The 14,031-nt window shown below is 40.2% G+C and overlaps 1 protein-coding gene across 3 annotated transcripts in view; it reads left to right on the forward strand.

Moving 5' to 3' along the window:
* FAM114A1 (family with sequence similarity 114 member A1) overlaps positions 1-12,565 on the forward strand; it is a 61,924-nt gene extending 49,359 nt beyond the window's left edge. The window contains exons 14-16 of one of the 3 annotated variants that reach the window (XM_061584029.1): positions 2,184-2,237; positions 7,671-7,814; positions 9,368-12,565. In XM_061584029.1, the coding sequence (XP_061440013.1) occupies positions 2,184-2,237; positions 7,671-7,772 (156 nt within the window). In that variant the 3' untranslated portion in view covers positions 7,773-7,814; positions 9,368-12,565. Of the gene's footprint in view, positions 1-2,183; positions 2,238-7,670; positions 9,342-9,367 lie in introns of those variants that run through there. The other 2 variants (XM_061584028.1, XM_061584030.1) reach the window with 2 other exon arrangements.
* Positions 12,566-14,031: the final 1,466 nt, after the last annotated feature.

The following is a 14,031-nucleotide window of genomic DNA, read 5'->3' on the forward strand; positions in this document are numbered from 1 at the left end:
TACAGAATTTAAAAGAGATTCAGCTAGGACTTGCTGTATGTTCATAGCAAACATGTCCATACATATCTGTGCTATAGGAGTGGAAGCTGGTTGTGAACAGCAGAAGATTTAGCCTTGGAAGTTGTAGTTTCTTTCTGATGTGAATGTTCCTTCTAAGGTGAAATTGTCTGACAATGCAAGTGGAGAGGAAATGTTTACTAGCCCTCTGAAACATACCAAGTGACCCACATTTTAACAGATGTACATATATTTTGCGCTGAGATACAACTTTCTAAATACAAAATGTAAAGTGAGCAGAGATCCACCTCAGTTATATTGAAGTCAATGCCCTTAACCACATTCATAACTGGACATACAACTCGAAATTCAAAGGAGAAGATGTCACCCCTCCTCTTCCACATATAGAAGCTGGGCAGAGTTGCAGCTAAATTACTTCAACACTGGCAATGGGACAGCAACTTCCACTGGATCTGAGGGCAGGCGGCTGGTTTAGAGGGTGGTGGGCAGTTCACATAGCAAGGCCAAGGAATAGCTGCAAGAAGATTATATATGCCAGGTGTTATGTAGATTTAGAGCAGGTGAGGCTCCCCAGATTAATAGCATCTCCACACAACCGCTAAACAATTCAGTCATTTAATAATCACATCGTAACTCTGTCCTTGTCACTACAAGACAGCAGTTATTGAGAAACAGTAAATATTTTTTCTCCTTATCATTATAGGTTTCCCTCACAGTGTTTAAACTAGCCATTGATTATATCAATCAATATTTTTTTAACAGGCAATCATTTCTTTATGTTTCAGGGGCTTTATATATGCTGAAATAAACAAGGGGATGGGTGTTTTTTTAATTACTGGCTTTGAAGCAGTACTGTTGTTTTTATAATTTCAGGACCATCTTTTCTTCCTTCTATCTATTTTTTACAATCTCACATCTTCAGGGCTGGAATTATTTTTAGTAACAACAACAACAACAGTAGTAGTAGTAGTAATTGCATAGCCGTCTCAGTGCATGCAATTTACAGAGTAACAGTAACAAGGTAGATTCTTGCCTGAGAAATTACAATCTAAAATTTGACTTGGTGAGACAACACAGAAAGGGAAAGATAGAGGAGAATGTCAGTGGAAGAATATGGTTTAGTCACATGCTTAGGCTTGGTTTCAGTAGGGGATGAAGAATAAGACTTCATAGAGAAGGGAGACAGATGTCACTACTCAGGTGTTCTGGAAGGGAGTGCTTGGCATAAGGGGTAGCAAAGGATAAGGCAAAATCATTAAATGCAGCTGAAAAAATCAGATGGCTGAGGGTGGCATGGAATTGGGGAGTGTTTAGGTCACAAGCAGAGATATGAGGGCTGAGAAAAATAGGAGGCCAGAGCCATGGAGGGCCTCTGAAAGAAAGGACAAGGAATTGGATCTGGGAATGATCAGGAAACCATTGTAGAAATTTAAATAGTTGCAAACAGCATGGTGGAGTGGTGACACTCACCTAACTTCCTAACAACTGAGTCACTGTTGCTTACCAAGAAGGAGAGGGACGAGGCAGTGGGTAGGTTGGTGTGATACAACTTACTTCCAGAGCCAATGTGGGGCTCCTGCCAGTGCATTTGCACTGCCCCCATCTCCCTGCTGCCTCGCCCCATTCTTCCTGGTAAGCAGCAGCAACTCAGATGACAGGGAGGTCAGGTGGGTGGTGCCACCCCTCCACATCATCTGCTACTGGATTTAAAGAAGGGAGACTCCCAGCAGAGGGCCAGAAAGGGGGAATGGGAAAGAGATGAATAAAACAATTCCTGTTCACAATTTTGAAAAATAAATAAAGCTTCCTGTTGGATGTGCCCAGTTGCCTTGATCCACAGAAGCTTAGTTATGTAACATTGAAGCCCTGTTGAAATTAAAGAATGTCAACAGGATTTAAGCAAGGCTAAATTCTTTGGACTTTTTCACTGACTTCTGGAAGTCTAGTTTATTTTTGTCTAATTTTTAAAATATATTTGAACATTAATGAAAATTGCATTTTATATTTTATATTGAACATATGTGTATTTTATTTATATAGCAAGCCAGTACCTTCAAAATGTCAGCATTCCAAACGAGGATATTACTAAAGCAAAGAAATATTTCACTACATTTTTCTCAGCGTTGCCCTAGTATTAAAATTTGTCTGTGTTTTCATTTGAGCAGAGTGACAAAAAAGCTGAAGTCCTTAACCCAATGGTCAATAGTGTACTATTAGAGGTAAGCTTACTGCTACTTTACATAAAGAACCACTTTGCTGTCATTTTCAAATGAAGTTCGCTTGCATTTATGTCCCTATGAAGAACCATAAAACGTAATGGTTATGTCATTGTAATTCCATGCCATTTCATAAACAGCGTATTACTCATCTGCAAGAGCTTAGCAATAGCAGTCTTGCTACATTTTCTAAGAATTGTTTACAAGACACAAGTGAAAAGCTTCTCCTTGCCTCTGATCATAATATATTGAAAAGAGCTGGCCAAACACTTTGCAGTTAGTTCAGTAAGGTAACTTTGCTTTCTTGTAAAAAAAATGCCTAGAAATAGACTCAGATCTTTAATCAAGTTTCTGCTACTCATAAATCATCAAATATTATCTCTGAGCAATTATTTGAAGCTTACATTTGGCTTAACTGTACTTTCACAGTTAAATGTTAAGATGAGTACAAGGATATGCCATTCAGTTCAATGAAGTTTGCATAGAGAAGGTTCCCAGAAGATTGTATTTATTTATTAATTTTAAAAAATTATAAATTGCTCTTCAACTAGAAATGGATTTCAGGGCAGTGTACAAATAAATAGTTAGTTAGTTGTTAAATTTATATCCCGCCCTTCCTCCCAGAAGGAACCCAGGGCGGCAAACAAAACACTAAAAGCTTATAAAACAAGGATTGCACTGTAAAGCCCTTTTCTATTATTTGAAAGCTATGGTTTCTACTCGGTTGGCACTCAGGATTCAGACAGCAAATAATTGGCGTTCCCATTGCTGCAGCATTCAAACAGAGCCAAACTAATACTTCCATTTCCCCAGCTGTAAATCACTATTTGTGGTTGCTTGGAAATGTCTGTAACGCAGCTGCCATGCCAGTTGCAGGAGTGTCTGCAATGTAGGATATGTACCTGCAAGTTCTTGGGTGGGGATTGGCTAATGTCATTGAAGTGTCTGACAGTAAAACAATCCTCGCCACCACTTTCCATGCACCTTTCTGAACATTTTGGTGTTCTGTATGTCTTTGTGAGTTAGGAGTTCATTATTAGGAGTGGCAGGGTCACTGGTAATACAAAACCCATGGACAAATCTGTGACATGTGGGATTGATGATTAGAGGCCAAACTATATATTACACGTGGGCTCCGTGATTGGAACTCTCAACATAATTTTCTTCTTCCAAAAGCAGCTGCAGGGATATTTGTATCAGAGCTGTGGCACAGGGGAAGGAGGAGTTAACCATTTCTCTCTGTGTAATTTTTGTCTTAATTTTTTTAAAAAAAACACCTTGCCCTGATACTGGCCATGGGAGTGAGGATTTATACGTGTTTTCCTCCACACCTATTAGTAGCTCTGGGAGGGGAATTTGGATTAGGACCATGGGATGGGAAAAAATGTTTTGAATTCTCCAAGCCCTACGCCATAGTCCCCATCCAAATCATCTCCCCCATGCTGCTTTTTGAAGATGAAAACCATGTTAAAAGTTCAAGTCACTGACCCAATATTTTGCAGCAAATACCAGTGTTTCCCTCAACAAATATGTAACGTTATATGTACACATACACACATTTAGAATTTTGTGTACATGTGCTCAGAGCTTGGAAGATTACTTTTAAAAAGGAATGAATTACCATTACAATTATAATTGTTCTGAAAGGAATTGATTACTTTACCGTTACTCAAAAGTAATCACTACAATTGAAATTGTTAAGTTACTTTAAAAAAAAAACTAGAGCACCTACAAGGTGCTGGCCTTGGCTGCTGCACACCTATGTAGCCTAAAAGAACATTAAAAATAAACAAATACACAGACACACAGAGGTAGTGGAATAATTCTTTTTATCTATAAGATAGCAATGGTGGTCTCTCCACTGGTAAGAGAGGTGGGGAGGGAGGCAGAGGCCACCATTCAGATCTTTGCACATCAAACCAAGTGCAACCCTACACACACACACACACTCAGCCAGCAAGAGTCATCTCTCTCACTCAACTACCTCTCGGACCCTGCTCTGCCACCAACTAACGCACATCCACCCAAGCGAACATTTTTCCCTGAGATGCAAAGAAGTTAAAATACTGCAAATGCAGCAAAGTAGCGAGGGAGGGCAGCGGAGGCTACTTTGCATACCAAGTGCAAACACAGTATTCACACACACACACATCATTGTCTCTCACCTCCACAGTTCTTCATCTCCATTCCACTGCTGCCTTTTTCCCCTCCTTCATCCATGTCCTTGCCCTCCGGCTCCTTTCTCCTTCCACTCCATTCTTCACCACGACCACCCATTTTTTAAACATTTTCTCCACTCCACCTCCTCCCTCATCACCTCCTAAACACCCACAGAGCAGAAGAGAAGAGCAATGCTGCACAGAATTCCAGTTGGAGGCACATTATTTTCAGCCATGTATCAGAGAACTTCCCTTGCTCTCCCCCCCCTTAATGCCCCACAGTATTTTTTATTTTTATTTTTATTTAAAAAGTTTATATCCTGCTTCAGTTCCAAAGAATTCTAAGTGGCCAAAAACAATAACATAGTGCAAATACATCATACAATATACAATATATAAAAAATATAAATTATCTCTCACGCTACAATTCAAAAGCTAACCGAAATAAAAAGGTCTTAACTTGGTGACGAAAACTAATTAGAGAGGGGGAAGAACAAATTTCCTGCGGAAGAGAATTCCAAAGAGTTGGTGCTACCACCGAAAACAATTTATTCCTAATGCCAGTCCGATGAATTTGGGAAAAAGAGGGAATATTAAGGCCGGGGTCTAATGAAGATCTTAAAGGATGAGCAGGCTCATAAAACGAAAGACGATTTGAAAGATAACTAGGGCCTGAACCAGATAAAGCTCTAAACGTTAAGACTAGAATTTTAAACTGAACTCCATAAGGAATTGGAAGCCAGTGCAGTTGTTTTAGGAGCGGGGTAGTATGGACTCGCCAGCCTGCTCCTATTAGCATCCTGGCAGCTGCTCTTTGGACTAGCTTCAGTTGATGAAGTATTTTAAGGGGAAGTCCAGTATAAAGCGAGTTACAGTAGTCTAACTTAGACATAACCAAGGCATGGGTAACCGTGGTTAGGTCAGAGAGTTCCAGGAAAGGGCGCAATTGGCGAACCAATTTTAGGCGGGCAAAGGCGCTTCTGGAAGTTGCTAAGACATGGGCCTCCAAAGTCAAGGTCGAATCCAGAAGGACACCCAGACTACGAACCTGGGTCTTTAAAGGGAGTGAAACTCCGTCTAATAACGGTACATTCCCTATTTCCAACTTGGTTCGGTTCCCAACCATCAGCACTTCTGTTTTATCTGGGTTCAATTTCAGCTTGTTCTGCGTCATCCAGGTCTTAACTGCTGTTAGACAGTTATTTAAAGGGAGGATAGCATCTCTCGTATCCGGAGGGAAGGAAAAATAAAGCTGGGTGTCATCAGCATATTGATGAAATCGAATTCCAAACCTCCGGATAACCTCTCCCAGCGGTTTCATGTAAATATTAAACAGCATCGGTGAAAGCACTGAGCCTTGTGGTACTCCGCATGACAACGGCCAGGGATCAGAGCTAAAATCCCCAAATAGTACTCTCTGTGATCTGCCCTCCAAGAAAGAGCGGAGCCACTGAAAAACAGTGCCTCGTAAGCCCATCTCGGAGAGGCGGCCCAAGAGAATATCATGGTCGATCGTGTCAAACGCTGCTGAAAGATCAAGAAGGACTAACAGAGAAACTTTCCCCCTATCTAACTCTCTCCGGAGGTCATCCACTAAGGCCACCAATACGGTCTCAGTTCCATGACCCGGCCTAAAGCCAGACTGAGATGAGTCATAGTAATTTGTCAGCTCCAGAAAACTCTGGAGCTGAGAGGCCACCACTTTCTCAATAATTTTACTTAAAAAAGGTAAGTTGGACACAGGACGAAAACTGTCTAAGCAGGACGGGTTCAAGGAAGGCTTTTTTAATAAGGGAATAACGATTGCTTCCTTTAGGCTTCCTGGAAGGTGGCCTTGCTGAAGGGAAGCGTTGATCACCTCACTGATCTGGTTTGCAAGTCCCTTTCTGGACTGTTTTATAATCCAGGAGGGACACGGATCCAGTAAGCACATGGTGGGTCTCATCCCTTCCAAAAGATTATCTATATCAGCAGGATGGACAAGCTGAAATGAGTCTAAAATGGAAGAGCAGACAGTAACAGTAGTAGAGGGCATAGCATCGATTACAACGTTATTAGTGTCAAGATCAGAACGAATCTGGGCAACCTTAGTACTAAAATATGTGGCTAGTTCTTGGCAACGGGAGGCAGAATGATCAAAATTCGGCTTATGTTGATCATGATTAAGCAGATCCTTAACCACCCGGAAGAGTTCTTTTGGTCGGCTGTCAGCAGACGAAATGGCAGCCGAGAAAAAGGCTCTTTGTGCCGTAAGTCTAGATGTCATATAATGCTTCAAAAAATTCCTAGCCTGAAGTTGGTCAAAAAGGTTCCGTGTCTTCAACCAACGACGCTCTAAGCCCCTGTAAATCCGTTTCACATCTGCCAGCTCTTTAGAAAACCATGGGGCAACTTTAGATCGAGAATGAGTAAGTGGACGTAAAGGGGCAATAACATCTATAGTCCTGGACATTGTATTGTTCCAAGAATCTACTAAATCAACAATAGAATCACTAGTTCGGGGAACGAAAAAATTTTCAACAGTAGATAAAAAAACAATTGGATTTAATAATCTTTTTGGGCGAATCATTTTTAAAGGATTCTTTCCTCTAAAAGGAGTATGTAATGGTGTTATTTTGAATTTAATCAAGTAATGATCTGTCCAAAGTAGTGGGCGAATAGATAAGTCACTAATTGTCAAACCCTCTTCATCAGAGCCAGTATAAAAAACAAGATCAAGAGTATGACCAGCTCTATGTGTGGGTAATGCTGGAAACATTACAATTACTCCTTCAAAGTAATAAAATTAGTTCTGTTACAATCAAAATATAAAGAAAGTACCCACTCATTCCTCAAAAAAGTAATAAATTTCAAGTAATTCTTTTTTGTAACTAATTACTTCCAAGCTCTGCATGTGCTTGGGAACACACATTAACACACGGTTATGGCATCGACATATTATGCGTTTCCTGAACAACACATAATGCATATAGGTTTTAAACCTTTTTTTAAAAGATGTTAACGCTTTTTTTAAAATGTTTTAAAAAATGTTTTGTTTTAAAATGTTTTTTAAGGATGTTTTTGTTTCAATATATTTTAGTCTTATTTTATGGTGTTTTGGAGTGTTTTTGGTGCTTTTGTTTGCCGCCGTGGGCTCCTACTGGGAGGGTGGGATATAAATAAATAACTAAATAAATAATAGCTTCTTCCAGTTGAAGCAGGTTCCACTGATTTCAAGATGTGGGGTTAAAAAGTGAAATATACTACAATACTAACATACATTTTTTCCCCTTGTTAGGGCTGTAACAGCACCACTTACATTCAGGATGCTTTCCAGTTATTGCTTCCAGTTCTTCAGATCTCCCATATCCAGACTGATTGTTTGAAAACACTACAGTGACCACTTCACATTTAAAAGAAGCATCAGCCTAATCTCTTGGTTGTGTGTAAAGTTCAAAAATATGTCCAAAGCCATTAGGCTATTTAAAAAAGCCTTTAAATGACACTAAATGCAATTTTGCACATGCAGTATTGAATAACACTTTTGTATTTAGTTAAAACTATTTAAACAAACTGTTCTATAATAGAAAAAACTGTCATATTCCTTGTATTGATTTAAGAAAAAACGTGTTTTTTCCCATTTTATTGGTTGAAATTCACTTTGGGACATTGCTGTTCCAAAAAACCTAGATCCCATTTTGAAACATGTGCACTGGCTTATTTGCATTCAATGCCAGAGTGAAGTCTCATGATTCAAAATCAGTGGAATGAACTGAGGCACAGTTTGGTGCATGCCAAAGTATTTTCTTGTCGTTGCAAATCTAAGGATTCAGCAGCCAGTACTTACAGAGTGACCTACCTGTTCTCTGCATATGGAAATGGAAGCACACATTTCTTAAATTATTTCTTATTTCTTAAATTAAGTTCAATTGCACTTTTTCCTTGTTTAGACCAGTTCTAAATACTTCATAAAGCTTAAATTAACAGAGAGGTTTACTTGTCTTAACAGAATCATGGAACTAGTGAAAGTGCTTCTTTTAGACACAAGATCATAACAACATATGCAGGAGAAACGTCATCTAGTTTGTTAATTCACCTCAGAGATCAGCATGAATTAATTATGACATCCATTCATGCTCTTACTGGTCTCTGACAGTGACTGTGCAAATGCACCATGATAGTGCTTTCACTTCCTGGTCTGGTCCAGATTCTCTACTGCTGTCCCTAGTGGCAGAAATATACATGGTTTTATATGAGAGAGAGAAAATCAATAATGGAGTCAAATGGTAATGAAATGCAAAATGCATGGTCTGTGAACATTCAATTAAGGCATAAATGCATGCAAAATATACATGGTGACCATTCATAACAGCACTAACTGGTGATGTGTTAGTGGCTGCCTAGTAGCGCTGTCCAATTTCCATGTGCTTCTCCACTGTAACTGCCTATATCAAGGTTTTGCTGTGGAAAATGGTGATTTCACCAGCATAGACACAGCAATAGTGTTTGCTCCCTTGACTGTGGTGCTGCTATCATATGCCTTAAGTGAGTATTTTGCCAGACCAGTGGATTATTTATGGTAGAAGTCCTATCTTTGGTTTTAGAAGAGGCCATTGAGAAAACTAGACTTACTTGCAAGTTTTGTGCCTTCCACTAATCTGACTGAATAACAAGATATCGTTTTGTTATACAGAAACTGTCATGGGCAGAATGTTCACTTGAGCCCCACCTGACAGCATCATCAGTGTCATTTCCCCATATATATATATATATATATCCACATCCAAAGCAGTTTCATGTGTCTAAAACTCACAGACAAAAAAAAAATAATTCCCTTGTAATGTATAGCATTCCCTCGGTTCTGCGTATGGAATTCTCATTTCATGTTTTATCAACTAATATAAACATCAATAAAGCTAAAGACAATATTTACACCCAGTGGTAAACTACATTCATATTGTAAAAGTTATATCTTTTTTTCTATTTTCTTGACAGCAAATTCAGATATTATCAAACAACATTTCTTTCATAATATCACATTCTCTACAGAGAACATATACTGATGTCTTGACCGCAGCATCGTTGACCATAATTCAAGATACTTTGGAGAATGCTTTTTTTCCTCCACAATTTGAAATGGGCAGAGTTAGATAAAGGCGGAATGCTATGGTAATATGTGAAAAAGCTTCTACCAGATCCTTACTTACTGTCCCGTCCAGAGCCGGAACTACGAGGCTGAGACGCAGGTGCAATTAAATCTCATTTTATTAAAGTAATGGATACATCAAAGGCATTGCGCTTCATAGAAAAACCTGCACTAATTCACTAAAATCCCTAACTACACTCTAGACATGCTCTGCGGCGTATGAAGGAAGTTGACTCAGCAACTCCCCACTGTGAGCAGCAAGCTTAAGTAGGGAACGTTTTCGATCGTAATCTCTGACTCCTTCGCAAGTCCTGTCTCTGCCCTGTCTGTTTTTCGCGGGAGCGAGGTGACGGAGGACATGTCTCTAATGGCTCATCGGAAGACACCTGCTCCTGAGTAATGGGCTCAAGGTCAGGGGGCTGCGTCACGCTGGTGGCATCCTGGGAACTGCTTGGTAAGGGAGGAGTTGGCACTTTCGCTGGAGCTTCCCTCAACAGGTCCTCAGCAGCAACTGGGGGCAGCGTGCTCTCCTCGGAGATCGCGCCATCTGTGGGAACTGGCTGGAGTTCAGGCTCGCTTCCCCTCCCAAGGTCCCGCTCAGACTCAACAACTCCCAAGTCTTCTGTGTCTTCTGGCAGCGGAGGCGCCTGAAACTCATGCCTCCCCCCTTCCTGTCCCTTCTGGGAGAGCTGAGTCTCAACACTTACTTATTATCTCTAAACTAGTTTTTATAATAGTCTGAGGTCCATCACATTCCTCTGTAGTATCTTAGAAGTAGTTGGATTTTTTCGCTTAGAGGACAGAAATTGGAAGATCTCATTAAAGCTTCTCCATCCCTTTCTCGTATTCAATGATTTTGGGAAGAACGGTCCAGTCTTGCCAGGAATCCAAATAAATTCAGTACTTCTGTATAAGCAGAGGAGCGCCTCTCTAGCCTTTTGACGCTTATCTAAGACACTAATATGTGTCCATCCTGAATGTGTCTCTGCCGTTCACTTACAGTCATGTTTTTCCATATAGGAAAACTGATTGGTGTCTCCATGCTGTTGATCTTTCATCTAAATATGTGGGTTCACTTGATAACTTTCTTTATGTCTTTAATTTCTTCAAAGTTGTTCTGCTGTCATAGATAAAGGTGATGAGGGAAAAGGCAACGTTTCCCTCACATAACGGCAGGGCATGTTTTTTGTGGGATTTTGTTGGCATAGACTTTATGCCAGAATACTGCCATAAAAGACTTTTCCATAAAAAAAAAAAAAGGAGTTTGCTTCTAACTTAACCACCACTCTTTGGAATCATTAACAACCGTTATCAAGGTTTCTAAAATACGGTAATAACAGAGTGGATAAACGTTTATATGACATCTTCTATCTTATCTGTGACAGGTTTTTCAAGATGATCTTTGGTGTAGTACTATTTTTTTGGACCAGTGATCAATATTGTCCTGAAGTACTTTTCATCTGTGGGTAGGTCTGACTATGGCTAGCTAGCTGCCTACAATTGCAACAATCAGTGGCCCATACTGGCATGGCAGAAGATCACAACCAACCATGCTGAAGTTTGTTCTGTAATTTCCCCAACTAGGCTTATGGAGCTCTTTAGTGGAATTTGAGGGGGGTATTCAAAGCTTTTATACCCCATTCCTCAGCCAGAGAAGCTCCTAGTACATCTTAGAAATCAGTAAAAATAACACAATCTTAAAAGGCATGGCACAAAAGGAAAAAGGGATGGGGACAGAAAAGGAAAACAAGCAAACTTGGGTACCAAATTCTTAATGCGATATTGGTTCTAATAATTACCAGCATAGGAGGAAATGGGCCACTCACAGTTCAAAAAGCAGGTCCTGGTGGCCCCTGAGAAATAACTTGGGAGATTAACCTTCCTGGAAGCAACTGATGCAGCCCGAGTAGTAAAGTTTACAGGGTGGAGCCTTTGGGGGCCTAGCCAGAGCCTACTAGCTTCTTGTCACACCTGTTGCAGCAGGTAAGCTAACAAGGACCCTCTTAATACCATCCCTGCCAGAACAGATAGTTCAGCTGCTCTTCCTCTCAGGGCAGATAGAACTGATGGCCCCTGTGAGAGGGAGGATAGGCCTGGCCCAGTCCACCCAGTGAGGTGGCAGTTCCTTGTTGTCTGTTGCTTCTAAAAATTGGCAACAGTGCAGCAATACAAATATTAATATTATTACTCTGTGTGTGAGGCCAGGGGCAATTGCCCCCATGCCCCCCTTAAAAGGCCGTGGTTGTGCATGAAAGCATTAGAAATAGGATTTTGCTACAATATTAGTCATATTAACTATATGCTGGGAAATAATCCTTTTTGTTTTTTATGAGCTCATTCAGTGTAGAAAACTCGGAATTAATCCAGTGAGGAGTGATGGGAATAGATTGCCTTAACAGAGGTGATTTTTTAACAGAAGGTTGTGCAGGAATATTTTGTAAGCCTTGGGGGACATTTTAAAGAGATGGTAGAAGAATAATTTAAAACAGTAGATTGCTTATTTGAAACAGGCCTTACCACAGGTTTTGCTGAAAAGCGTAAATTATGCATGTAATGGGCTAGAGCTTTGTCCATCAGGGAAATGACTAATATACAAGCTACCAAATGAAATGCAAAGCCAACTGTCCCCACTTGATGCCTTAAAATATGTCTCATGTTACTCTTTCAAGCTATGTGTGCTGGGCAGGGTTTATATATCGAATATATCTAAAATCAACCAGCTAATTTAAAGGTAGTTTTCTCATAAATAACATTCCTGATACAACAGCAGTGCATTATTAAATTTAGGCTGAAGTCCTATACACACTTGCCTGGGAGTAAGTCCCAGTTGATTTAATGGGACTTACTTCTAAGTAGACATATAAAGGATTGTGTTGTAAACGATTAACTCCTAAATAACACTGGGTTTGCCAGACTTCAAAATATATTCTGCATTTTTTTATTTTTAGAATGATGTATCTGACATTAATAGAAGCCAAAAATAAAGAACCTGTACAATACTGTGCATTATGTGTGACCATTTGCCAATCCAGGTTAAAATAAAACACAGGACCATCCTAAAATCAGTCTGAGAATTCATTTTAATCAGGGTTCTTTTTTAAAATATATGTGAGAATATTTCTGCTCCTTTTTACAGAACCCAGTTTTCTGTTTGTAGTATCTGTTAAATTGTTAATACTGAAGGATGTAATCAACTAAAGCAGTAGTGAAATACAATCCTTCCTACTTTCTGATGCTTTTGTAAGGTGATTTCACCCTAAATATTTTATTTAGAATACGTTGCTTTATGAAAGCAATTTTACATTGGTTTTATATTAAAACCAGATTTTTGCTTATTGGCTATTTAGCTTATTGCTATTTAGAAGATTCAAAATTGCCTTCATTACTAACTAGTTTAGAACACCACTCTATTAGGAACTTCTTCCATGGAAACTCCATTAAAAATTAACTGTAGCTCTGCAGGGAGTATTCTTGCAAAACTCCCGTTCATTTTACAGGGGATTCTGCAGAAGAGTATCCCAGTAGATTATAACCCCAACCTGTTGTTTTCTTTTTAATGTGTTATTTGGCCTGAACATCAGGAATAAAAGTTGAAGAATACTTGCAAATATGCAGTAGTTATGGGACTAGCATTAAGTCTGATCATCCTAGGTTGCTGCCTAGGGTAGCAGATTATGGAAGTTGCAGGGATGCAAGGACAAAGCTTATCTGGAACCCTATGTAACTGTCAGGGAAGAGCTCTCTGCGCCTAGACCAATGTCTATGGATGCAGTGGTGACATGGATGAGAACCAATGAACTGAAAATGAATCCGGACAAGATGGAGGGTCTATGGGCGAGTGGTTCCTTGGTCTCAAAATTGAGGAATTTATCTGTTTGGGATAGGTTGCACTCTCTGTGAATGAACAGGTATGCAGTCTAGTGTTGCTCCTGGAGTCACTGGAGGCCCAAGTGACAGCAGCAACAAGGAGTGCTTTCTGCCAGTTTTGACTGGTGCAGTAGCTACGTCCATTACAGGACAAGGATAATTTGGCTATGATCCATGTGCTGGTAACCTCAAGACAGGATTGTTATAATGTGCTTTGTGTGGGGCTGCCCTTAAGGTTGCTTTGGAAGCTGAACGCGGTGGCTAGATTACTGAGTGAGCCTTCCTACTGCACACATATAAAGAAGCTGAAAGAGCTGCACTGGCTGCCAGTTGCCTACTGAGCCAAGTTTAAGGTTTTACTGTTGGTTTATTAGGCTCTAAACAGCTCAGGACCAAATTATCTAAGAAAACGCCTTCACCCACACAGATCTCCCCAGTCACTGCGATAGAAGCGGCCAGTGGGGGAGGGCAGCAGTGCAGACCTAGCTTCCCAGCAATGATCATGCTGCTACATACTGGGACAATGCAGGAGTGGGGTAGAATGGCAGCAGAATCCAGGCACTTGTGAGTGTACCAGTGGAGCTAATCTGGCACTCCTACCAGTGCACCTGAACTGCCTCAACCTCACCACCTTGCTCTGCCTCCA

This window comes from Rhineura floridana, chromosome 9 (assembly GCF_030035675.1).
Source record: "Rhineura floridana isolate rRhiFlo1 chromosome 9, rRhiFlo1.hap2, whole genome shotgun sequence".
In the NCBI taxonomy this organism is placed as follows: Eukaryota; Metazoa; Chordata; class Lepidosauria; order Squamata; family Rhineuridae; genus Rhineura; species Rhineura floridana.